We start from the raw sequence: 23018 nt of genomic DNA, 5'->3' as shown, positions 1-23018 counted from the left end.
AAGTGAGAAAGACTGAAGAGAAAAGATAGAAGGGCTGCGTGACAGAACTGGAGAAGAAGATGAGAAAGCCAGAAAGGGCTGCGTGACAGAGAAGAAGATTGCTCTTGTTAGGGTTGTAAATTGTGACCGGTTTTTCCACTGGTTCGGTTGGACCGGCGGTTCACTGCTATTATCCGTTTAAAAACGGTTCAATGTATAATAGGTTTTTAAAGGTGACCCAAACCAGACACGTGACCGGTTCACGGTCCAGTCGGTTGGATCGGCCGGTCCGATCCGATTTTTAAATAGTGGTTAATGGTGATAATTTTTTATTTGTACACCATTAATGAATGACAGATTGTTTGAGGTTTTGCTTCGTTAAATAACATGTGGTACCATATTATATTGGATACGCTGCAGGTGTTGCATGGATCATGACTTGTTTTTGTGGTTCGGTTTTTTCTGTTTCTTGCGTCTTGCATCCTGTCAAAGTTCTTTCAATGCCAAAACTATTTATTGTACATAGTTTTTTACAACCTGGCCTAGCCAGTTGAATGAGGACTTGGGACCTTAATTAAGTTGGGTTAACAATTTTTCTGTTCACCTAAATCTTAGAATTTGGGATGATGATCGATGAACAATTAAAGGTTAGGATGTTAGGGTTTTTGAAGAGAAAGTACCGGTGAGTATAATGGTGGTGATAAAAGTGATTTCTGGTGAGTTAATCGATAAAAATTGAAAAAAAAAAAAACAGTTGACTTTTGTCGATGATTGGTGAGGTAAACAAGGGTGGGGTCAGATGAGTTTTGGTCAGGAAGCTGAGGGGAGTATTTTCGTGGTAATGGAGAGAGTTGTCGAAGCCGACGGTGATGAGATTTGATCGAAATCAATCGACGTTGTCATTGGTGAGATTTAGCCGAAATTGGTCGATTTCGGTAAAATCATGGGTAGATTTTCCAGGGAATGAGCTCAAGGGATGATTGAAATTGTATTTGGTGTGTCATCATTGTCAATTAGTCAACCGTCGATTTGTATTTGGAGTGTGTTTGCTAAATTTCAAACATATAGGGAATTGAGAATTTTTAGGGGTGTATTTATTGAATTTTAAATTTTTTGACATCTAGTTTGACTGGTTGACCAGGGACCCGGAAACTTTGTCATGTTTCACCGCGGGTTGGTTATTAAAAGAGTGTTTAGCTAAAAGAAGCAAATTTTATTGAGCAGTGAAGAAGTAAGACGCAAATAAATTGATGCGAATGAAGAAAGCTCAAGGTCCTCCACATGAAGCGGCGAATTGTGTAATATAACAAACGAAAGCATGCTGAATGGTAGTTAAGATACTTGCTGCATCAACCATCAAACGTTCAACACTCTCACATCTGCCCTTTGAGTTCTTCCACAAATACATGAGCACATGTTTCCCACGAATTTCTACATCATTGTCTCTCTCTCTCTGCTATGTCCTACTCCTATATAATTATTTTCATTAATATCACAGTCCCCACCATTCCCACTCGTTAACCCGTCCCACCACACCTAATTGGAATTGTTTTAAATGAGAGATAAGGTTTCCTTTTCTCTCTTTCTTTTTATTTTTTAAATTTATAGATAGTATATCTAACGTACATTATGCGGCTGTTGAATGTAATATAATAACTGTAAGGAGATAGCTGCAGGACAATCAGTAATGGCCATCTGCGCTCAGTGTTGCTTGCACACCTCTATAAAGATTGTGAACATTATTACAAACTTATTTGCTGTTGGAATGATTGTTTACGCTCTCTGGCTTCAAAAGAAGTGGACTGAAGGCATCGCTGAGCTTCCTTCTACTGCTTATATTCCCAGACCATGGTAACTTTCTTCTTTAGAGTTTGTTTCTCAGTTGTTAATTTGTATTATATGCTTTTCTCAACTGATTCTTCAACTTCTCTTTAATTTTTGTTTCCTTCGATTCTCACTGTGCTTTATTAAACACGTCTTCGACAGTCTTTTCTCAAACCTTTAACAGTTTTTTCTTTGCTTGTTCTGATTAATGGATTATTGTTTTCTTGTTTTCTTCAGCTAATTATTAAACAAGGGATGAGTTTGTGGATCATTTCCAAACTTTATCCACTTTCTCCTGTTTTTTATGATATTAGATTTTGTTTGGAGTCAAAAATTAAAAAAACTAATTAAGACTTGAATAAGTTGTGAATTCCTCATGGACCCTACATTAGCTTTTCTTATATTGATAGTTGAACTTATCAAATTTGTATTCATGTCTTATTAATCATAATTAATTGAAGAATTTCAACTTATAAGATAGGATGTAATACATGGCACTGGAGAGTTTTTTGTTTTTTTGTAACATGTCGTCCTGTTCTTTTTCATTCTTGTTCTGCTAAGTTTTATCTAAATTTTTTATTGATACATCATATATTCAAAATTATTTGTTCCATTTGACAGGTTCATATACTCATGTTTAGCTGTGGGAATGGTTGTTTGCCTGAGCACTATCTGTGGTTATATGGTTGCGACTTTTATCAGCAGTTCAATTCTTTACAAAGTATTCTTTCTTATGAGCTTATGTTTAACTTACCTCATGTTTGACATCATTTATTAGAAGAATAAAATGAATCACAACTCCATTGTTTCAATGGAAATACTGTTTATAACAAAATTCCTTTTAGGAGATCATTAATATATCACTCAAAACTTATCTAGTCTGCTGGGGTTCTTTTTTCTTGGCCTCAACAATGTTGCAAATAAAGTTTCCACAGTTTTGTCTGAGGTAATGAGAATGTTCAAGTCACTACTTTGGAGAAGATAATTTCATATAGAAACTAATGGGCATAAACTATGTTTTTTCAGAATTTATTGATATTTTTCTCTTATTGTTTATTCATCCATCAAGTTGATCCTTAACCAATTACTAGTATATTGTTATCATCTTGTTCCTGGTTTTCATCGAAGCAGTTGTGGTTATTGCAATATTCTTCAGGATAGACTGGGAATCGGTATGCTTCCTCAACATTGTTTCATTAGGGTTCACAAAATTTCTCTTATTCTTATAATTTTACATATACATGTATGTTTGGAAGTAACAACTAGTAGAACTTTATGCTATTTTTTCTTGGAAAAAAGTCCATAGGAATCATCTTTGGAGGTCCATTATTTTTTTTTTTTTTGGGTCAGAGTACTTTTAGTAATCAAACATTGTATGCATACTTTACTATTGGGTGGGAATTTGCAATTTAGAAAACCATGGGTGGGAACTATATATTCGTCAAACCTTGGGTGGGTAAATGTTTTTTACTCAATTTGACAATTAAGAAAGAATAAAGGACTACCATTTTCATTTGGATTAATATTTACCAAAAAAATTAGCTAGTTATATTAATTGTACAATTTTGTCAAGTTATGAGACTGCTAAATATTCTCAATATTTTTATACATGGAAAGAGTTAAACAGTGGAAAAACTCCTCAAATCAAGCTATTTTGGCACATAATCTACTATACGAGTCTAGAACCATCTAAAAGTCTTGATATAGCGTCCTGATGGCTGTTTCAATAATTCTTGTTACTTCCTCCAAACCCTCAGTTTGTTTGCACATTTTGAAATAGGCTGTATATGATACTTATGTTTCTTGGATTTGTTACAGCTAATTGCCGAGTACACTTCTGACCACAATAAGAGGTTCAAGAGTTTTGTGGTCTTCCATCTGAAGATGTGTCAACTAATAATAGGGATGATTTTGGTGTCACAGGTAATCCAAAATTCTTTTTCAGATCATCTAGTGAAAACAATGCGTTTTGTGCTATGCATGTATGATATTAATTCCAATCGGATAATCAATAATAACGTTGTTATTTGTGTTGATAAAACTATTTGCTGATAGAATCATGTTTCCCCTAATACTAACTTAATATTCTTTCTTGTAGAAAAGGTGTTTTGAGAATCCAGATAAATGAAAATGTTATATTTGAAAGATTGAGTTTGATATGTAGGTTGTTGGACATGAACAGAAAACATTAATACCTCCTATCTATTACCNTTCTTTTCAGATCATCTAGTGAAAACAATGCGTTTTGTGCTATGCATTGTATGATATTAATTCCAATCGGATAATCAATAATAACGTTGTTATTTGTGTTGATAAAACTATTTGCTGATAGAATCATGTTTCCCCTAATACTAACTTAATATTCTTTCTTGTAGAAAAGGTGTTTTGAGAATCCAGATAAATGAAAATGTTATATTTGAAAGATTGAGTTTGATATGTAGGTTGTTGGACATGAACAGAAAACATTAATACCTCCTATCTATTACCGGTTGTTTTTTGTCATTTGAATGCTTGCAAATTACAATGAAACTGCTGTGAGATGTCTGCAAATGAAATTACCATTATAGGCGCAAAAGACTTATCTTTGTTATCTTTCAGTAACTGATACTTGTCACATCCACTTTGCAGATCAATGTCATTGCATTGGGTATGCTTCTTTGGGTTATTGGTGCTGAGCCAAGGACTACTGGGAATAATCCAGAAATGCGTGCAGTTATGCAATCCTTTTTGGTTGGACCTAGCTCAACTTCGCCTGCTGAATCAAGACAAATTTGTAGCAGTTGTGAGAATTTTCTTGAAGAATACACACACGAAAGCTTTTGGTCATTTTTTAAGGCGGAGTTGAGAATGCGTTTCCAGAGAACCAGTGTTAGTTAAATTCTGAGAATACTTATAGACATCTGATTTTTTTCTCGGATGGGGAGATGACATGTTTTTAGAGTAGAAATTTGTATTTATGATTGTAGGTGCTAAGCCATAAGCCCCTACTTTTTTCCAACGCAAATTTAGTGGGGATAAAAGGCTCCTGCATTACAAATCACACAAAGGTTATTATCTTTACGCGATACAAAAAATGTAAATCCTAATGTAAGCAGCAAAAAATATGTTAATTCTATAATCTAGAAAACCAGATTACTGTTTTATGCACCCATTTTTGTTTGGCCAGAAAGCTGAAGAAACAATGAAGAATCAGGATCAGTGGATTTTATCTAGCACTACGTTTGGTTCTTTAACTTCTTTGAAATTTTTTACTTTCCAGAAACTGAAACAATGGCATTCCAACAAGAATAGTTTGTAATTCAAAGTTGCAGAGACCATCTACAGATATTGCAATTTAGAAACTATCTTCAGCTGGTGCTTATTGAGATAGTTCAAATTATATTGTAGCTTGCAATTCTTATGGGGTTGAATCATATTAAATTCCTTTTCGGGAGTTAAAATTTCATATGTCAAAACAGAAAGATCATTTGTTTAAAATAACCAGAAAATATGTAAAAAAAAATTCTTTAAAAATTTACGTAGTGCGTACATATTTGTCTTCATGTGCGGTGACCAAAAATGTCTGAGCATCATGTTCCGGATTTAAGTGACTGACTGACACGAACACAAACCCCTTTCCCTCTGTTTCTCGGCCATGGAGTCTAAGAATTCTAATGAGTTTGATGGCGATTCTGTCTTCAAAAACGTTGTTCGAGCTCCAGATATTCCTGTCTATGCTGTAACTTTCACTTTCGCTTTCATTTTCACTGTTTTAGCACTTATGTTTTTGATGAAAATGACGTTCTTTTTATTTTAATTTGTTTATTTTCTAGCCCAAAAGTGGTAATTTCTCGAAACATAATCGAGCCATTGTAAATGGATAAGTTAATTTTGGCGCCACAATTTGCTACTCTTACTGTATTCTATGAAGCTGTGGATTTGGAATTTGATATCTATCTTTCGTCAATTTATTTAAGGGGATGCTGTTATATTATATGCCCAGGTGATGGTTGCTTACAGAGAAGATCCCAGCCCAGTTAAGCTGAATTTAGGCATGGGTGTTTATCGTACGGAGGTGGGTATTGACTAATTTTTGTGCTTTAGAGCTGCTATAAAAAGAAAGAGAGGAAGAAGACATTTACGATTGCTGAAATTGCAGTAGCACGCCCTTTGGCTCTTGGATCAATATGCTTTTCTTTTCTTTTTTATATTTAATTTCTAATAAAGCTAATTTTATGAATTTACTTTGTTCATTATATAACAGGAAGGAAAACCTCTTCTTCTTGATGTAGTTAGGCAAGCTGAGAAGCTCCTAGTTAATGACCTGTAAGTTTTTTTCAGCGATCACAACTTTTGTGTTGATCAGTGATTAAGCTACGATATTCATGATATTCAGGTCNAATTTGTTTATTTTCTAGCCCAAAAGTGGTAATTTCTCGAAACATAATCGAGCCATTGTAAATGGATAAGTTAATTTTGGCGCCACAATTTGCTACTCTTACTGTATTCTATGAAGCTGTGGATTTGGAATTTGATATCTATCTTTCGTCAATTTATTTAAGGGGATGCTGTTATATTATATGCCCAGGTGATGGTTGCTTACAGAGAAGATCCCAGCCCAGTTAAGCTGAATTTAGGCATGGGTGTTTATCGTACGGAGGTGGGTAGTGACTAATTTTTGTGCTTTAGAGCTGCTATAAAAAGAAAGAAAGGAAGAAGACATTTACGATTGCTGAAATTGCTGTAGCACGCCCTTTGGCTCTTGGATCAATATGCTTTTCTTTTCTTTTTTATATTTAATTTCTAATAAAGCTAATTTTATGAATTTACTTTGTTCATTATATAACAGGAAGGAAAACCTCTTCTTCTTGATGTAGTTAGGCAAGCTGAGAAGCTACTAGTTAATGACCTGTAAGTTTTTTTCAGCGATCACAACTTTTGTGTTGATCAGTGATTAAGCTACGATATTCATGATATTCAGGTCTGCGAATAAGGAATACCTACCAATTACTGGAATGCCAGAGTTTAATAAGTTGAGTGCTAAGCTTGTTTTTGGTGATGACAGGTACAGAACTCTTAATCTGTAGTTATTAGTCTTCTTTAATTTTGCAAGTCTAGTGTGTGTGGTAAAGCTTCCTAACTCTATGACTTGCATTATTGTTCTTTGTTCAAATGTGGGGACTTTGATCTGGTAAGCTTTGGTGCTCTTAGTTGTCTCTTGAATTATAAGGTAGAACTCTGGTTTTAGATATGAAGACTCTTTCTTTTGTTGATTTAATGCTTCATTTGCTTGGATTCAGCCCTGCTATCAAGGAGAATAGAGTGATCACTGTCCAGTGTTTGTCTGGTAGTGGGTCACTGAGGATTGGAGCTGAGTTTTTAGCAAAACATTACCACCAAGTAAAGCGTTTCCTTTCTTTCCTTTTCTTCTTTTTCTCCTTATTCATTTACTCGGGTTTATAATTAGGTAGCAGTTGATATGCTTTTCTACATTGTTCTGCAGCGCATTGTGTACTTATCTCAGCCAACATATGGAAATCATCCAAATCTTTTGGCCGCAGCTGGGCTGTCCTTGAAGACATACCGTTACTATGATCCTCTGACACATGGGCTGGACTTTCAAGGTTAGCATTCTTTGCAACATATAATTCAGATAAAGCTGTGTGTGTCTATTTGCACCACATTCTGCAGTTTTTAATTGATATTTACTTATATGGGATCGTTCATACTTTGTACTGTAATATGGGGAATTTGAGCAATTCTCTTATGTTCTTTTGTAATTATTTTTATTTATTTATTATTGTAATAACGCCTTGTTTTAATTTAAAAATCAACATGATTTGTTTAATACAAACAATCTGAAGTGATTGTGATATACTTCTTCAAGTTCTGGTATGGGATATGGTATTGTACATTTTTATTTCCCATGCCCTCTAATCTTGCCATGATATACATATTTTGGTGGGTCGACAAGGCATGTTGGAAGACCTTGCCGGTGCTTCATCTGGAGCCATAGTGCTTCTCCAAGTAAGTGGTCATAACCCTACAGGAGTTGATCCAACCCTTGAGCAGTGGGAGCAAATCAGACAGCTGATGAGATTGAAAGGGTTATTACCTTATTTCGATTGTGCATATCAGGTAAGCAATTGTTTGGTTAAAGCTCAAAAATTCAGGTTTCCACCTGAGCTTAAGACATATAAGTGATGGACTCTACATAAACTAGGGTTTTGTAAGCGCAAGTCTGGATGCTGATGCACAGTCTGTTCGCATGTTCGTTGCTGATGGTGGTGAATGTCTAGTAGCTCAGTCTTATTCAAAAAACATGGGACTCTATGGGGAACGTGTTGGTGCACTTAGTATTGTAAGACTTTGAAATAATCTCTTAGAAGTTTATATCTATCAATTTGTCACTTACATATGAAACAAGCTGTTGACTGACAAAAATATTCTGATAGTATTTTTTTTTTTTTTTTGTAGAAAACATTGTAGGATTATTATCTCAAACAGATACTTTTCCTCCCTGTTCTTTGTTAGCTTTGTGAATAATCCACTTCTACATACATCATTTGATTTGATTATAGATTTTATTTTACAGGTTTGCAAGACGGCCAATGTAGCTAGCCTTGTTGAAAGCCAGCTGAAACTTGTGATTAGACCCATGTATTCAAACCCTCCCATTCATGGTGCATCCATTGTGACTGCTATCCTGAAAGATAGGTATTGAATTACTCAATTCAGTTATTCAGGTACTTCAACTTATGGATGTGGTAATGCTTTTATACCCAAAAACTTGGCAAGAAATATGCATATGAAAGTATGTATTATTATCTATGTTGTAAAACTTCTGCTTTGAGTTATTGATGCTTGACCGGTTATATAACTACAGAGATATGCAGAGTCAGTGGACAAATGAGTTAAAGCTAATGACTGATCGTATCTCTAACATGCGCCGGCAACTCTACAATGCTTTGCGTGATAAAGGTAAACCATCAGTCAGTTTCTAATGGCCTTAACTAAACAACTAAGCTAAGGAACTTGATGGTCGTACTCAATAAAATATGTTGCTTGGTGTTTAAATTTCAATTTGGTTGATCGCATATTGTTTTGATTGTCGTTGTTCATGAGATGTTGTTTTGTCTTGCTTTAGATCAGTTAGCCATGGATGTTGTGTGTTTGGCAGGTACTCCAGGTGACTGGAGCCACATAATGAGGCAGGTCGGAATGTATAGTTTAACAGGATTGAATGCAGAACAGGTTGCCTTTATGACCAGAGAATACCACATCTACATGTCATCTGATGGGTAACAAAACTATCACTTGTGGAAATGGATCATTCTCATGATTTGCATCACGTTATTAGATCCAAACTAGTGATATCACTTTTAATGAACCCAGTAAACCTTTGGAGGAAAAGGCTCTTATGTCTAAATAATTTTTAGTTCATTTGCAGGAGAATTAACATGGCAGGGCTGAGCTCTAAGGGAGTCTCTCATATCGTAGATGCAATACATGCTGCAGTTACCCTCATTGTCTAACTCTGTTTTAACATTTTCTTATCGAATTTAAAGCTTCTTAAGTCATATAAACATATACTCACGTCCTGGTTGACCATTCGATCAACCAGTAATGGTTTATTTGACCCATTATTGATAACATTTGTGGATAAATGATAATGTGTCGATAAGTCGTATTATTTGATTGCATTCGTATTATGATTTATTCTTTATGTACATGGTTTGTAACAAGAAGAATTTGAGTAAGAGGCACATATCCTATCATAGAAGTAGCCAATTTTTAGGTGAGCAAGAAGGCCCCCACAGATGACACGTATCTTTCCAGACTATTACTATACCTCGACTACCGTGCCACCCTAGCTCATCGCCACCCTTCACAATCAAACACTTCCGCTTTCTCTGAGTCTGGGCCCATTTATCCCTCACCGTCAGTGGGACCGTTCTAATCTGAAACGTCACCACCATCACTCGCCGCGTAAGCAAGTTGAATCTTCCAAGTTTATAAAACTAACTAAAGCCAAGCGGTAATTTACAAACAAAACGTAGTACAGATTCTACAGAATCATTATCAAAGAAAAAGAGCGATTAAAATAAGTCAAACAAAGGCTAAAATGCGCCTGGAGCCTACATTACCCACCGGCCAGGCTTCTTCACCAACTGATCGCAGACTAAATGCTCTGTTGAGACACCTCTCATCATCATCATCATCAGCCATGGACACTGATAATTCAATCTCGCCTTCACCAACTTCCGCCTTTCAACACGACTCCGTTTTCTCCCACGTTGTTCAAGCCCCTGAAGATCCCATTCTCGGCGTATTACTCTATCCAACTCCCTCGTATATAATTATAGTTTTTACGTCTTTATATATATTTGTTTTATAATTTAAAGAAAAATATATGTGTCTGNCGATAATTTACAAACAAAACGTAGTACAGATTCTATAGAATCATTATCAAAGAAAAAGAGCGATTAAAATAAGTCAAACAAAGGCTAAAATGCGCCTGGAGCCTACATTACCCACCGGCCAGGCTTCTTCACCAACTGATCGCAGACTAAATGCTCTGTTGAGACACCTCTCATCATCATCATCATCAGCCATGGACACTGATAATTCAATCTCGCCTTCACCAACTTCCGCCTTTCAACACGACTCCGTTTTCTCTCACGTTGTTCAAGCCCCTGAAGATCCCATTCTCGGCGTATTACTCTATCCACCTCCCTCGTATATAATTATAGTTTTTACGTCTTTATATATATTTGTTTTATAATTTAAAGAAAAATATATGTGTCTGTATAGGTGACGGTTGCATATAACAAAGATCCGAGTCCAGTTAAGTTGAATCTGGGTGTGGGAGCTTATCGAACCGAGGTGAGTTTGGTTTTATTATCCTAGTGCTTGTTTTTGTTTGTTACACCGTAAGAAATATATGGAGGTTTTCTGTCGTTTGTTTGTTTCTGTAAAAGGAAGGAAAGCCTCTTGTTTTGAATGTTGTGAGAAAAGCAGAGCAGCAGCTTGTTAATGATAGGTAAGTTCTGTTTTGTAATTCTTTATTATTTCAATCTTAGTTTTGTCAAGTTGCTGGTTTTAATTTTATGATGTGTTATGTTATGCAGAGCGCGTGTTAAAGAATACCTTCCAATTATTGGATTGGCTGAATTCAACAAATTGAGTGCTAAGCTCATTTTTGGTGCTGATAGGTACTTCACATATTTCATGTTAGTTCCAGTATTTTTTTAATATATTTGGTATTTCTTTTCCGTGATTTTTTTTTTTCCCTTTTAAAATAGCCCCGCTATTCAAGAGAACCGGGTTACTACAGTTCAGTGCTTGTCTGGTACTGGTTCGTTAAGGGTTGGAGCTGAATTTTTGGCTAAACATTATCATCAAGTAAGATCCTTTTTTGCATAATTATTTGGTCATTGTAAGTGATTATTTCTGGATTCTGTTCATCTTTTAACTGTCTGTCTTGTTATGCAGCGCACCATATACATTCCCCTGCCGACATGGGGAAACCACCCAAAAGTCTTTACTCTGGCAGGATTATCTGTGAAAACTTACCGTTATTATGATCCTGCAACACGTGGGCTGAACTTCCAAGGTTGATAAGTAGACTTGCATTTACGTGTTTGATTCTGAACTATAAACTGTCTGTCAATGTTATCTCTTTTGTCTTGGTGACTATGATCTAATATATTAAATGCTTTTCCCTTTTATGTTCATTCTTGTGTATCACAAAAGTGTTGTTGTGGCTTGCCTTTTGGGTGTCAGGGATAGCTCTAGTTTGTTTAAATTGTACTTATTAGTCCATCATCATCTTGTAATATTTCTTTATTGTGGTAATAGGCCTGCTGGAAGATCTTGGTTCTGCCCCAGCTGGAGCAATTGTGCTCCTTCATGCTTGTGCTCATAATCCCACTGGTGTTGATCCCACCCTTCAGCAATGGGAGCAGATCAGGCAGTTGATGAGATCAAAGAAGTTGTTACCTTTCTTTGATAGTGCTTATCAGGTAGACACCAGAATGCTTTGGAGATAGTTATGTTTTTAATTCAATTGGGGGTAGTACGGAAGCAACCAACAGTTGGATTTCTTATCAGCTAGGGCTGAATTGATTATTAATATCTGTTCAACACCAACTGCAGTGGGACTAAATTGATTTCTTATCATAGGGTTTTGCGAGTGGAAGTCTGGATGCAGATGCACAATCAGTTCGTATGTTTGTTGCTGATGGTGGTGAATGCCTTGCGGCGCAAAGTTATGCCAAGAACATGGGGCTCTATGGGGAACGTGTTGGTGCCCTAAGCATTGTAAGACTTAGGATATAGTAGATGCTCTTAACTATGTAGATTTTGAAATTTTTTATATGAATTATGTGATATAGGCTCCACTTTATTGGACCTGAATGATTGAACTTCTTTAAATTGCATTTATAATTCCCATCTTTCATAGGACATGTGATGCTCTATTTAATCCGATGAAAATGAGCAATTTTGCTAGGGGACAACATTTGTTTATTTGTTTGCTGACTAAAATAGTATCCTCATCTTCAGCTGTCCCCTAATGTTAATTTGTTAAGTTTATAAATCTCTATCTTCTTGTAGGTCTGCAAAACAGCTGATGTGGCAGGCAAGGTTGAAAGCCAGCTGAAGCTTGTGATCAGGCCTATGTATTCAAACCCACCCATTCATGGTGCATCTATTGTTGCTGCCATCCTGAGGGACAGGTAATCATTCAAAAGTCTTCACCCCTGACTTAACTTGAAAAACGAGAGTATGAATCAAAAAATTATATTCTATTAAATGAAAGATATCAGAAGGTATACTAATCAAACAAAAGGGTTTGGTATTGAATGAATATCATGCTTTCACGAAATATGTCTCTTTAGTATGTTTTCCGCGTCATCTTCAGGAACCTGTACAGTGAATGGACTATTGAGTTGAAGGCAATGGCTGACCGTATCATCAGCATGCGACACCAACTTTGTGATGCCTTATGTGCTAGGGGTAAGCAATGATTGAGATTTTTCCGTTCCTTTCCTTTTATAAATTTATTTTTTACATGCACAAAGCCGTCTCCCATATTCCTTTGTTGTCTTCTGGTGGTCATGAATTTACTCCTAATTTTTCAGTATGCTTCTTCTAACTGCCTATTAACCTTCTTTGAGCAATATTTATTGAGATCCAACATTTCTTTTTGTATCCTGTTTTCATCCTATACCTCCTAGTTTGTAGTTTTATTATGGGAACAAAATGTGTCTTTTGCTGGTCCAATCTAGCCATCTTGTTCTGCACTGTAACTGGGGAAAAATAAAAGGAAACGTTATCGCAACTTAACTTAGAAGAATTTTTATTTTATTTTTCCACGTCTTTTCTCCATACGACAGGTACACCTGGTGATTGGAGTCACATTATTAAGCAGATTGGAATGTTTACTTTCACTGGACTGAACTCTAAGCAAGTCACTTTTATGACAAAAGAATACCATATCTATATGACATCTGATGGGTAACTATCTGTTTCTTTTTTTTTCTTGAATATATCTGCTTACTCCTGTTATATACGTTAAGCCATTGGATCAAAAATTTTATTTTATCAATCCTAAATTTTATTTTTTCATACTAAATCTTGTAGTAAAATCATAAACACTGTTCTTTGATGCATTTTGAATTCTAAGCTTGAGAGTGTTAATGATGATGACAGTGTTTTATGTTTATTTGGAGGACACTGATAATTAATCTTAACACCCTACCTTACTGCCAACGTAAATGAAATCTTACTTACAGTCGTTAGTAAATGGAAATTTTCTTCGACTTTAAGCTATCTTACTCCCACCGTAAAAGAAATCTTGCTTCAGAGATGAACACGGAGATCATTCAGATTCCGTAATATCTATGTGCTTTGCATCATAGGAAATAGGTGGCAATCATGCTAGATATTGATATAAGATATGTTGATTCTAAATCAAGGAAAAAATATGAATCTGATCCTATGTTTTTTTCGTGCACAAATTCGACGTGCAGGAGGATAAGCATGGCTGGTCTTAGTTCCAAGACAGTTCCACATCTTGCAGATGCTATTCATGCAGCTGTTACTCGTGTTGTTTAAATATCTTGGAGGGATATTCATCTTGCAATTCTCAGAAACGCGTTTATTTACATTAGTGCATTACCATTTGTTTCTGTTTTGTTGTAATAATTTTCACCTCCAAAAATAAGAGAGGTACAATTAAAATGCTCAAGTGAGGAAAGTCATCAGAACATGTTTTTGTCCCAGCATATGTCCAACCGATTTTTTATGGCCTGTACAATGACTTCTGGTTTGTGTCCGTTTGCATGCAAAGAACAAAGATTAATTTTAATTTAAGGAAACTCTAATATAACATTCAGCAAGAAATAATACTCTGGTAATCGTAATATAATTACTCTGGGCAAGAATCGATGACTCTGGTAATCCATTCCTTTCCATTGAAATGTTCATTCCTTTGCTGTTCTCAACAATATGTTCAGTCCTTCTTTATCAATGTTTTAACAACCAACTCCGGTGAAACCCATCAAAGTTGGGTCCTAAGTTGACCGGTTTAACTAGTTTGACCAGACGGTAAAATTATAGTTAAGTTCCTATAGGTTTGAAATTTAGCAAACACATTAAATTCAATCTCAATCATCCCTTGAGCTTATTCCTCATAAAATCTATCCAAAACCTGGCCGAGATCGATCGATTTCGATTAGATCTCACCAACGTCGACGTTGACAACCCTCCCCATCACCATGAAAATACTCTCCTCAGCATCCTGACCAAAACACATCTCACTCCACCCCCATTCACCTCACCAATCATCAGCAAAAGCTGAGGTTGATTCACTCACTAGAAATCACCTTCGTCGCCACCATTGCATTCACCACCCCTTCTTCTTCAAAAACCCTAACATCTCGGCCTTCAATTGTTCATCGATCTCAAGATTGTTATCTGGTGATTGATCTGTGCGGTTAGAACGTGTTTGCAAACTAGCTACTGAAGACTATATATATTGTTCCCAGCATTTATGTAAGATTGGAAGTAAATGCACTTCCGTTTGTAATTCCACATAATGGAGTAGAACAATATTTTTTTTTTTTTTTAATCAATTAATTAAGTTGTAATTCAGCTGCTACAACAGCAAATGGAATAAGAACAAAAAGGAAAATTCAAAAAAAAGAAAGAAAAACTTACACATATATATTTTATATATATATTTGTAAACTACAATGTAGAGAAGGCTTTTGCCCTTCGAAATCACTACCTGCAACCTTTCAATAGATATGAGGAGGGGCTTGAGAAGTCTATGGCAGTTGAGGATTTCCTATTTTCTATTCCTTTCCCAGGGGTTCCACATTCACTAAAGTCAAGGGTGCGGCGCTCCATCTACATAGAGTAAACATTTGATTTCATTAGAAACTGATATTAGAAAGAAGCACAAAAGCTGTAAACAATTTTTTCAGTATTTTCACCATTGCATTAGTAAGGGACCAAAGACTCCCCTTTGGAAGAATCGTAATAGATTAAAAAAAAATTGGCATACCAAAATATTTGAAGCCAAATGGTCAAGCTCCTGCTCATTATGGGTGACATGATCGTTCTCTTGGTCCAAACTTAAATTTTTAGTGTTTCCTTCGTCTACTGTTTTTTCAGAAGTCTCATTTCCTAAGACCTCCAAGGCATCAGCATATGCAGCAGCAGTGTGCTCGCTTAACTGTTTCATCAATCCAATGGCATCATAGCTTCTTTCTCCTGGGCTCATAAAATAACCAATATCCTGACAAGAAAAAATTCAAACATTGAAAAACATGTCTCATAAGTAACTGAATAGAACCAGTATAACAGCACTTCGGTACCTCAATTGTTATTTCAGTGTCAATCCTTGGACCAGGCACAAAAGAGTTCATAAACCAAGGGGACTTCCATGCTGAAGGGGATTCTATACTTCTTTTGAATGGAGTTTCACCAAATCTGGAAAAGCTTACAATCAGCCAAGCTGCTAACAGTATATAATCATAGGCAAAAGGCAAGAATTTCTTGACAAAGTGCAGCAGAGTTTAGGTGATGTGATACACATATCACCGGTGTAAAAAATTTAGAATTAATAGTGATAAATATTAATGAAAAAAGAAACTAAATCTCACATGTTATAGTTTTCGATGCCAACATCACTCCCAGCATTAAAAACCGTATTTGCTGGTGGTGCCAATGAAGGAATGGGTTTTACTGTCTTAATTGTACTAGAATTACTTCCATTGTTATTTTTGGAAATTGCTGGAGAGCATGCATTTGCAGGTGACTGTTCGGGTGCAGCACCTTGATTAGCTACAAAGGTTTTAAAATACTGATTTCTTGGTGTTCGAGCAGTAGTGGCCAGTGCTCTTTCAGCTGTTAAACCAGCTTGATCAGGAGAAAATAGCAGATCATTCACATTATGTTCAACAAGGACTCCTGCAGGCTGTTTCTCCTGTCAAAAGAATGAACTAAATCAACATGTGTATGTACATACAAACATACAGACGCAAAATTTAAGGTAACAATGGAAACATAATCAACCAACTGATAGAAAACAAACAAGAATTTAAAAAGTCTGACTTCTGCAGTCCACATAGCACCAACACTGAGAATTCAGCACATTTAATAAATATCAAAACCAATGGCTGCAATCAGTGAAAACAAATAACATGCTATAGAGAGAGTAGCCTTTCCACTGCTCCCTTTTCCCCTAATATTGAGAACAATTAAAAGAAGCAAACATTATGAACTTGCACAAAACAAAAATAAAATAACTCACAGTTTTGATAGTGGCACCAGCATTAGCATTGGTCTTGGAATCAATATCAACAGATTCTTTCTTTACGTTGGCATCGGAATAACTGCAATGACAATCTTTCTCAGAAATTCTGTCATGCAAGACTGCAGATTGATCTTTATCCTTTTCTTGTCCATCATCAAAAGCATGACCCGAATTTTCTTTATCTTCATTGAAGGCTCCAGAGTTCCTCATTCGGTTTGACAGTGGAGACAGCAGAGATGCTCTGCGAATCCCACCACCCTCATCAAACATGACATCTAGACGAGAAAAATCCCGGGCCAAACTGGAAGTCATGTCGATTTCAAGCTTTTTATCGTTCCTTCTATCTGACAAAGGTGACAACAACTCACGGTGTCGTTTCTTCAATATGGATGGTGTTCCTGTAAAAGTTTTAGCAGCACTTTTCAGCACAGCTTCAGGGCTATCATCCCGAGATGGAGAATCCCATAACCTAAATGGAGTAATGCAGTTCATTGATGACATCATTAGCTGACGTATTCCAAGCGGACTGTATTCTTGCTGCGTATCACCAGATTGTATAAGATCACAACTAAAGAAAGGAACATCCAAACTTGGAAAACGAGGAGGTTCATAGCATAGGGATCCTCCATCCTGCTGTTCTGTTTGCATGTTGGGCTCGGCATGCTCTGAAGGACAAGCTATCATGGCATCTGATCTCAAACTGAAACTATTTGCAGGAACTAGTTTCAAAGAATCCTTTGCAAGATATGATGGCTCTTGCAGGCATGAATTATCTTTACCATCATCACAAGGGGAATTGACAGATTCATTGGTATAGATAAAGGCATCATGCCCACTTGTATTGAATTCTTGATCTTGAGTTCCATAAGAGTGACAATTCAACTGATTGGATTCACTAACATATACAAATGCACCATCGTCAGTTGAAAGTACCATAGGAGCAGATAGAAAAGATTGACTACATGAAGTTCCAAATAGTTCAGGCTTTGAAGGACAATAAGCTTGGGAAGGTGAGGTTCTGCCACCTTCAGAAATCTGAATGTCCAAGGGGCGACAGAGTGATGATTCAACCATATTCAACCCTTGTGCAAAATTTTCCAAGGAAAAACATCCATCTTTCATTGCCTCTGCAAACAAGACCCTGCAACATTCATCGTCTGTTATCAAGATGTGCTCTGGTTTATCAGAACCTGCAGCCAGATTACCTATAGAGCTCGGAGCACTCAATTCCACGGAATTTTGATATGGAACATTGACCATTTCATGACTTTCATGAGAATCCGTACAATTAGCTGGCAACCCTGATGATTGATGCCCCAAGTCCAGTGAAGATAAATTAGGTAAATCCTGTAAATTGAACTGGTAATCCCTTGCAAAAGTCCCAGCATCATGCACAAAATTTTGCTCAGGGAACTTAGAAGAGCAACCCACTTCACAAGGTATTTCTGGGATGGAAAATGTGACATCTTCCAGAGATGTGTAATATTGCTCCGAACAAGATGCTGGGCTGGAGCTGTGATCCTTAGCTAGATTTGACTCTTCAGTTATAAGGAGCTGCTCTCTTGTATTCAGAACTGCATTACCTGTTGAATGAGAGAGACCAAGAACATTTGAATTTTGACTGCATTCTGATATTTCCTCGGCTTCAGCTCCACCTTTAGGACAACTGTCATCTCCACTGCTCTGCATCCTCAAAGACGATAAGGGCATGGGTTGATTATGATGCCCAGCAAGAGGCAGGCCTTGAAATTGCTCTAGTAGTCCTGATGCCAAGTAAGAATCCAATTTCTTTTTCACAGAGCTGTTCCAGTGATTTTTTATAGCATTGTCTGTCCTGTAGACCACACAAGCATAGATATATCACATATCATGTTGGTTATAGCAAAAGATACTGTTTAAACTTCTAAATAAAAGAACCATCAACAGAAAACCACACCAATTGTGGGTCAAGGGTGGAGGAGGGGACGAGGAACAATAAGAATCTGAGCCAAAATCAAAGAAATACAATAAGTTGCTTCATCTGCTTCAACTAAGAAGTGAAATTACCTTCCTGGCAAGAACTTTGTTAGCTCTGCCCATCTGTTCCCATAAATCTGATGTGCACGAATTAAAGCCAGCTCCTCTTCTTGAGTCCATGCCTCTTTGTTTATGGAGGGGTTAAGATGATTATGCCACCTAAAATAGCATTCATTGAGGATTAGGAAACAGATCAGATCAAAGTGAAAGGATGAAACGTATACAGTCAGCCAGAAGAAGATCTATTCCATACCTTTCCCTGCATTGCTTTCCAATACGCCCTGGTAAATGCTGAGCAATTGTGGACCACTTTTTTGGCCCAAACTTGTTCACCAATTCTATTATTATTTCATCCTCCTGTTTACAATTTAAACAATTAATTGGCAATGTCCAAACATACACCTATGTAGCACAAGTGAATTCATAAGTTGGCATAACACCACAGGGAAGCAATTAATACAGAAATAACAAACTATAATAAATTACCTCTTTAGACCATGGACCTTTAACAAGTTCTGGATTCAAGACTTTCTGCCACCTATGTAAGCACTGTACATCCGTCCGGTCCTTGAAACATTCAGCTGAAAGAACACACAAACTACAATTAGACAATGTGTATAATATACAAGCATATCGAAGAATCAAGAGACAGCAAAACAGGGAAATGAGAGTAACTTGGCTGAGCCTGAGATAATGACAGACATAAACTTATTACTTCCATATTCATACCAATTTTCTTCCAATTCTTTCCCTTGAATCGCTGAACAGCCTTCCGCAATATCTCATCCTGAACATATGCAAAAACTATCTTGTTAAAAAAAACAAAAAAAAAAACAAAAAAACAAAACAAATTTGAACAGCCCTGTACATGGGTAAATATAATAGCCCTTGAAGTTAAATTTTTTATTACAAGTTCAAAGATGAAACATCTAAAAAATAAAGCTAATCTGAATGTTATAAAATCTTTATGCGTTATGCTCGTATAATTTCATGGTCTCTCTCTGATGGTATCATACTGAATAGTCATTATGTGTAAAAAAAAAAAGGGCAATATGACATGAATCAAATGCAAAGATTTTGAGATTGAACATCTTCAACACATAAATATAAAAGTTGATATTTATATCATCATAAGATCACATAAATTAACATTTAAAAATCTCAAGGAAGATGGAAGGATGCTGAAAATCTAAAGAAAGATAAATAAATATAAATAGAAAAGTACATATTCACCTCTTCAGGGGTCCATTGCCCTTTTGTGGAACGCCTTGTAGGGCCACTAGTCCTCCTATAAAAGAGTTAATTTAATGTCAGGATTTTAATAACAAGAACCTTCCCATCTAATATTTTTCAACAAAGGTTCCAATTTTGAAATCATAGAGAAATCTTCTTCACAAAAACTATTTACAACTCTTAAAAGCTTTTCATTTATATGCTTAAACCATGAGAATGAAATAAATGGAAGAGAGTACAGATTGTAAATGTGGATCAGCAGTCATGTCTTTTAGCTAAAGTAGTAAAGCAAGCCCAAAACCAACTTAAAACAGCTTAAAACTTAAACCTGAATTGAAGAATGTTATAAGAGGTTTAAAAGACCAAATATACAATGTGATAGTACATGAGACTAAAAGTAAAATACTAATACTTGATGCTTTTAAGAAATTACCCATGCAGAGATCGCATTCTCTGACTACCATCACTAAGCCCATCTGAAGGAGTAGATATTATTCTGTTACTTTCCATAGTTGCTTGACAAAAAAATAAAGCTGCATATCCCAATTCCTACTTTATGACAATTTTCCCCCTTATGTGCTCTCCAAATCATTATAAATCTACCTAAAAAATGGTAAAAATTCCCTTGCGCACAAAACTGCAGGCTGACATGAATAAGAAAAGATGTAATCAGAATCAGCAAACAATAATTGCCTTACGTATACAAGTCAAGTTGACTATTAAAACTCCAAGGTGATTGGATAGAAAGGTACTTCTCAGAGAACATAATCTAAAAGCTTAACATAAATCAGCACTAATTTGCAATTCAACATAGAAAGATAGTAATCGGTAACATCAATCACCATCAAAATGAAATATATACCCTACCATAACAACTAATATCACAAATGGCACTCTCCATACCTTAGGCTTTCTGTAAACCTTGGGCTTAAATTAATCAACCACAGGATTCATACTACAAATAATTGCATCGAAAACCTTCTAATCATTTGAAATGCAACACTAATATTTTACCAGCTAAAGCCCTAGTAGTTTACTCAGTCAGTCCACAAATTTCAAACCAGAAGCATTAATAACTCCTTTCAGAAATGATCAATCATAGTATCAGCAAATTTGAATTATTAACTCAACAAAAGGAAAATCAGTTACATAGAATCATATCATTTGAGTTTGCAAAAGATTCAAATCATGAAAGCGGAACATTTTTCCTAGTTTCTTTCCATTAGAACCGACGGTTACATCATAATTTAACAGATTTAAGAAAAAAGAGACACTAAGCACAGAAACCCAAATCCAGGAAAGTGAACCAAATATGTTAACATTCAAGTTATTCAGATCACTGAATGGAACAAATTATAACCTAAACTTTAAGACAAGAAATCCACCATTTACAAAACAATTAAAAAACATACTAAGTACTAGAATTCCATATTCTATAAAGAAATGTTGATCTAAGCTTAGATTGCTAAATTATAATATTCAACTATATAGAAGGGCGTGGAATTTAAAACTCACCTAAAAAGTATTAAAACCCACAAATTCTCGTTAAAATTTCACAAGTTTAAATCAAAGATCGTGATGAAAGACTGCAATTTCAAATTCAACAATTAAACCCTACATGACCTACCAACTAACTTTAAAAAATTCAAATTTCACAGAGCTTCAAAACACAGAAAGAAGGATCAGGGAGAGTTATTTTTTAATCAAAAACGAGAAAATATCAAGATCAACGAAGAAAATTCAAATTCATGAAATGAAACCCTAAAGCACTCACCTTACACAGCTTCAAGATTCGAAATTTAGAAGAAGTCGGTGGGGAGAACAAGACGGTGCGCATTTGCAGATCCAAAGTGAAGCTAGAGAAGAAATTGATCTGCAAGTGCACTTAAATTTTGAAAAATTTAAAATAAAATTAAAAAAAAAATATGAGAAAGAAAGAGAGAGTTTCTTTAGAGAGAGATAGAGAGAAAGAATAAAACGGTCTAAAGAGCTATTCAAACATAAAGGGGCGGACAATGGAGTTTCAAACCCTATGGTTATAGTTCGAGCATGTTTGGTTTCATTAACGGTGCTGATTTAAACACGTTGAAATCGTGGCCATGCGTTTCAACATAGCTTTCTGAGGGGTTTTTTTTTTTTCAAATCCTCTAACGGCCATATTTATTTTTTTCTTTTTTCCCTTTTGCTAAATAATTAATTATTATTATGGAGAAAAATATATGAAAAAAGGACAAGGGCAGGTGAAGGAAGACTTGTAATAATTTATTAAATTAACAGTAATATTAATATTAGCCTCACTAACACCTCTCACTAACCTATGTGGCAGCTCGAAATTAACTTGGTTAAGCAAGATTCATTATTGGATAAGCAAGACCTATGCGAACTAACCAATTGTGAGCTGACATGTCATGTTGTGAGAGAAAGTTAGTGAGAAATATTTGTCAGTGTAATATTATTCTTAAATTAAACCACGTCATAGAAAATACTATAAATTTCTAGAAATCTTAATTAATCATGGATTTATTAAGTATCTTAATTAAGATTAAGGCTATCTATTATAACCCATGAATTTGTTGAGGGGATAAGGTTATCATTAATAATATCAAGTATGGACTAAACATATGGTATAAAATTAAACGTGAGATTTTCGAGAAGGATTTTCTTTTTAATATACATTTATTACATGAGTGCATATTAAAATAATAATACTGCTGTTGTAAATCCATGTGTAGCAGAATGCTGCCATATACACAAATTGGATAAATCAGTCATCTTAAAGTCTTTAAAATATAGAATCTTAATACTGAAATAATTTATCAGTTGCATATAAAGTCATATTTGTAAATTATTTCTCAATTTTTAATATTGGGAAATTATATTAAGTAGTTTTTTTTTTTTTTTTTTTTTTGTGAATTGAAAAATAATTTATTTGTAAAACCCTATTATAAGAACCACTTAAATTGTAGTCGAATGACAGGACCTTAAGTTACCCAGAAGTCTTGTGTTCAAGTCTCATCAAGTGACCACTTACAATATTATTGACTTACCTGACACATTAAGCTTATAGGATGTTTAATGAATTCCAAGAATTAGTTGAGGTGTACGTAAACTAGCTCAAACTCTCCCGTCACCAAAAGAAAAAAAAAAAAAAAAAAAAACC

General features: G+C 35.5%; 4 protein-coding genes across 7 annotated transcripts; 3 read left to right on the top strand and 1 right to left on the bottom strand.

Moving 5' to 3' along the window:
• The first annotated feature begins 1454 nt into the window (after positions 1-1454).
• Positions 1455-5002, top strand: LOC116141190 (tetraspanin-18-like). 2 transcript variants are annotated; one of them, XM_031426719.1, is made up of 6 exons: positions 1455-1546; positions 1656-1830; positions 2425-2524; positions 2895-2975; positions 3622-3726; positions 4432-5001. In XM_031426719.1, exons 2-6 carry the CDS (start codon positions 1667-1669, stop codon positions 4678-4680), a joined length of 699 nt encoding a protein of 232 aa, XP_031282579.1. In that variant the 5' UTR covers positions 1455-1546; positions 1656-1666; the 3' UTR covers positions 4681-5001. The 2 variants fall into 2 exon arrangements, with proteins under 2 accessions (XP_031282579.1, XP_031282581.1); XM_031426721.1 differs by lacking the exons at positions 1455-1546; positions 2895-2975 and having other exon boundaries at positions 1554-1830; positions 4432-5002.
• A 352-nt stretch (positions 5003-5354) lies between these two features.
• Positions 5355-9345, top strand: LOC116141118 (aspartate aminotransferase, cytoplasmic-like). Of its 2 annotated transcripts, XM_031426657.1 has the most exons (12): positions 5355-5521; positions 5786-5857; positions 6047-6108; positions 6764-6847; positions 7083-7182; positions 7286-7406; positions 7757-7920; positions 8006-8143; positions 8378-8499; positions 8669-8763; positions 8963-9083; positions 9233-9345. In XM_031426657.1, exons 1-12 carry the CDS (start codon positions 5438-5440, stop codon positions 9315-9317), a joined length of 1248 nt encoding a protein of 415 aa, XP_031282517.1. In that variant the 5' UTR covers positions 5355-5437; the 3' UTR covers positions 9318-9345. The 2 variants fall into 2 exon arrangements, with proteins under 2 accessions (XP_031282517.1, XP_031282519.1); XM_031426659.1 differs by lacking the exons at positions 5355-5521; positions 5786-5857; positions 6047-6108 and adding exons at positions 6284-6442; positions 6632-6693.
• Positions 9346-9825: 480 nt separating this feature from the next.
• LOC116141103 (aspartate aminotransferase, cytoplasmic-like) lies at positions 9826-14160 on the top strand. 2 transcript variants are annotated; one of them, XM_031426652.1, is made up of 12 exons: positions 9826-10111; positions 10597-10668; positions 10764-10825; positions 10914-10997; positions 11088-11187; positions 11278-11398; positions 11644-11807; positions 11968-12105; positions 12400-12521; positions 12707-12801; positions 13182-13302; positions 13818-14160. In XM_031426652.1, the coding sequence occupies exons 1-12, from the start codon at positions 9908-9910 to the stop codon at positions 13900-13902; spliced, it is 1368 nt and encodes a 455-aa protein (XP_031282512.1). In that variant the 5' UTR covers positions 9826-9907; the 3' UTR covers positions 13903-14160. The 2 variants fall into 2 exon arrangements, with proteins under 2 accessions (XP_031282512.1, XP_031282510.1); XM_031426650.1 differs by lacking the exon at positions 9826-10111 and adding an exon at positions 10218-10498.
• Positions 14161-14835: 675 nt separating this feature from the next.
• LOC116141094 (transcription factor MYB3R-1-like) lies at positions 14836-21766 on the bottom strand. Its single transcript, XM_031426642.1, has 12 exons — positions 21633-21766; positions 20292-20502; positions 19859-19913; positions 19355-19412; positions 19112-19206; positions 18879-18982; positions 18656-18784; positions 16607-18443; positions 15957-16279; positions 15669-15783; positions 15356-15589; positions 14836-15198 (listed from the first exon to the last, which is right to left on the bottom strand). Exons 2-12 carry the CDS (start codon positions 20366-20368, stop codon positions 15073-15075), a joined length of 3153 nt encoding a protein of 1050 aa, XP_031282502.1. The 5' UTR covers positions 20369-20502; positions 21633-21766; the 3' UTR covers positions 14836-15072.
• Between the last annotated feature and the right edge of the window lie 1252 nt (positions 21767-23018).

The sequence above is a fragment of the Pistacia vera genome, unplaced genomic scaffold (assembly GCF_008641045.1).
Source record: "Pistacia vera cultivar Batoury unplaced genomic scaffold, PisVer_v2 Contig1111, whole genome shotgun sequence".
Lineage (NCBI taxonomy): Eukaryota > Viridiplantae > Streptophyta > Magnoliopsida > Sapindales > Anacardiaceae > Pistacia > Pistacia vera.
The sequence above is the reverse complement of the archived record's forward strand: the minus strand, read 5'-3'. Positions and strand labels throughout refer to the sequence as shown.

Excerpts from the sequence above, each read along its gene's own strand:
- LOC116141190 (XM_031426719.1), top strand. The coding sequence starts at position 1,667 with ATGGCCATCTGCGCTCAGTGTTGCTTGCACACCTCTATAAAGATTGTG. Across the intron at positions 1,831-2,424 it reads GCTTATATTCCCAGACCATG|GTTCATATACTCATGTTTAG; the intron begins GTAACTTTCTTC and ends TCCATTTGACAG. Across the intron at positions 2,525-2,894 it reads GCAGTTCAATTCTTTACAAA|TATATTGTTATCATCTTGTT; the intron begins GTATTCTTTCTT and ends ACCAATTACTAG.
- LOC116141118 (XM_031426657.1), top strand. The coding sequence starts at position 5,438 with ATGGAGTCTAAGAATTCTAATGAGTTTGATGGCGATTCTGTCTTCAAA. Across the intron at positions 7,183-7,285 it reads TAGCAAAACATTACCACCAA|CGCATTGTGTACTTATCTCA; the intron begins GTAAAGCGTTTC and ends ATTGTTCTGCAG. Across the intron at positions 9,084-9,232 it reads ATCTACATGTCATCTGATGG|GAGAATTAACATGGCAGGGC; the intron begins GTAACAAAACTA and ends GTTCATTTGCAG.
- LOC116141103 (XM_031426652.1), top strand. The coding sequence starts at position 9,908 with ATGCGCCTGGAGCCTACATTACCCACCGGCCAGGCTTCTTCACCAACT. Across the intron at positions 10,669-10,763 it reads TGGGAGCTTATCGAACCGAG|GAAGGAAAGCCTCTTGTTTT; the intron begins GTGAGTTTGGTT and ends TTTCTGTAAAAG. Across the intron at positions 12,522-12,706 it reads GCTGCCATCCTGAGGGACAG|GAACCTGTACAGTGAATGGA; the intron begins GTAATCATTCAA and ends CGTCATCTTCAG.
- LOC116141094 (XM_031426642.1), bottom strand. The coding sequence starts at position 20,368 with ATGGAAAGTAACAGAATAATATCTACTCCTTCAGATGGGCTTAGTGAT. Across the intron at positions 18,983-19,111 it reads AAGGTCCATGGTCTAAAGAG|GAGGATGAAATAATAATAGA; the intron begins GTAATTTATTAT and ends AATTGTAAACAG. Across the intron at positions 18,785-18,878 it reads GGAAAGCAATGCAGGGAAAG|GTGGCATAATCATCTTAACC; the intron begins GTATGGAATAGA and ends ATGCTATTTTAG.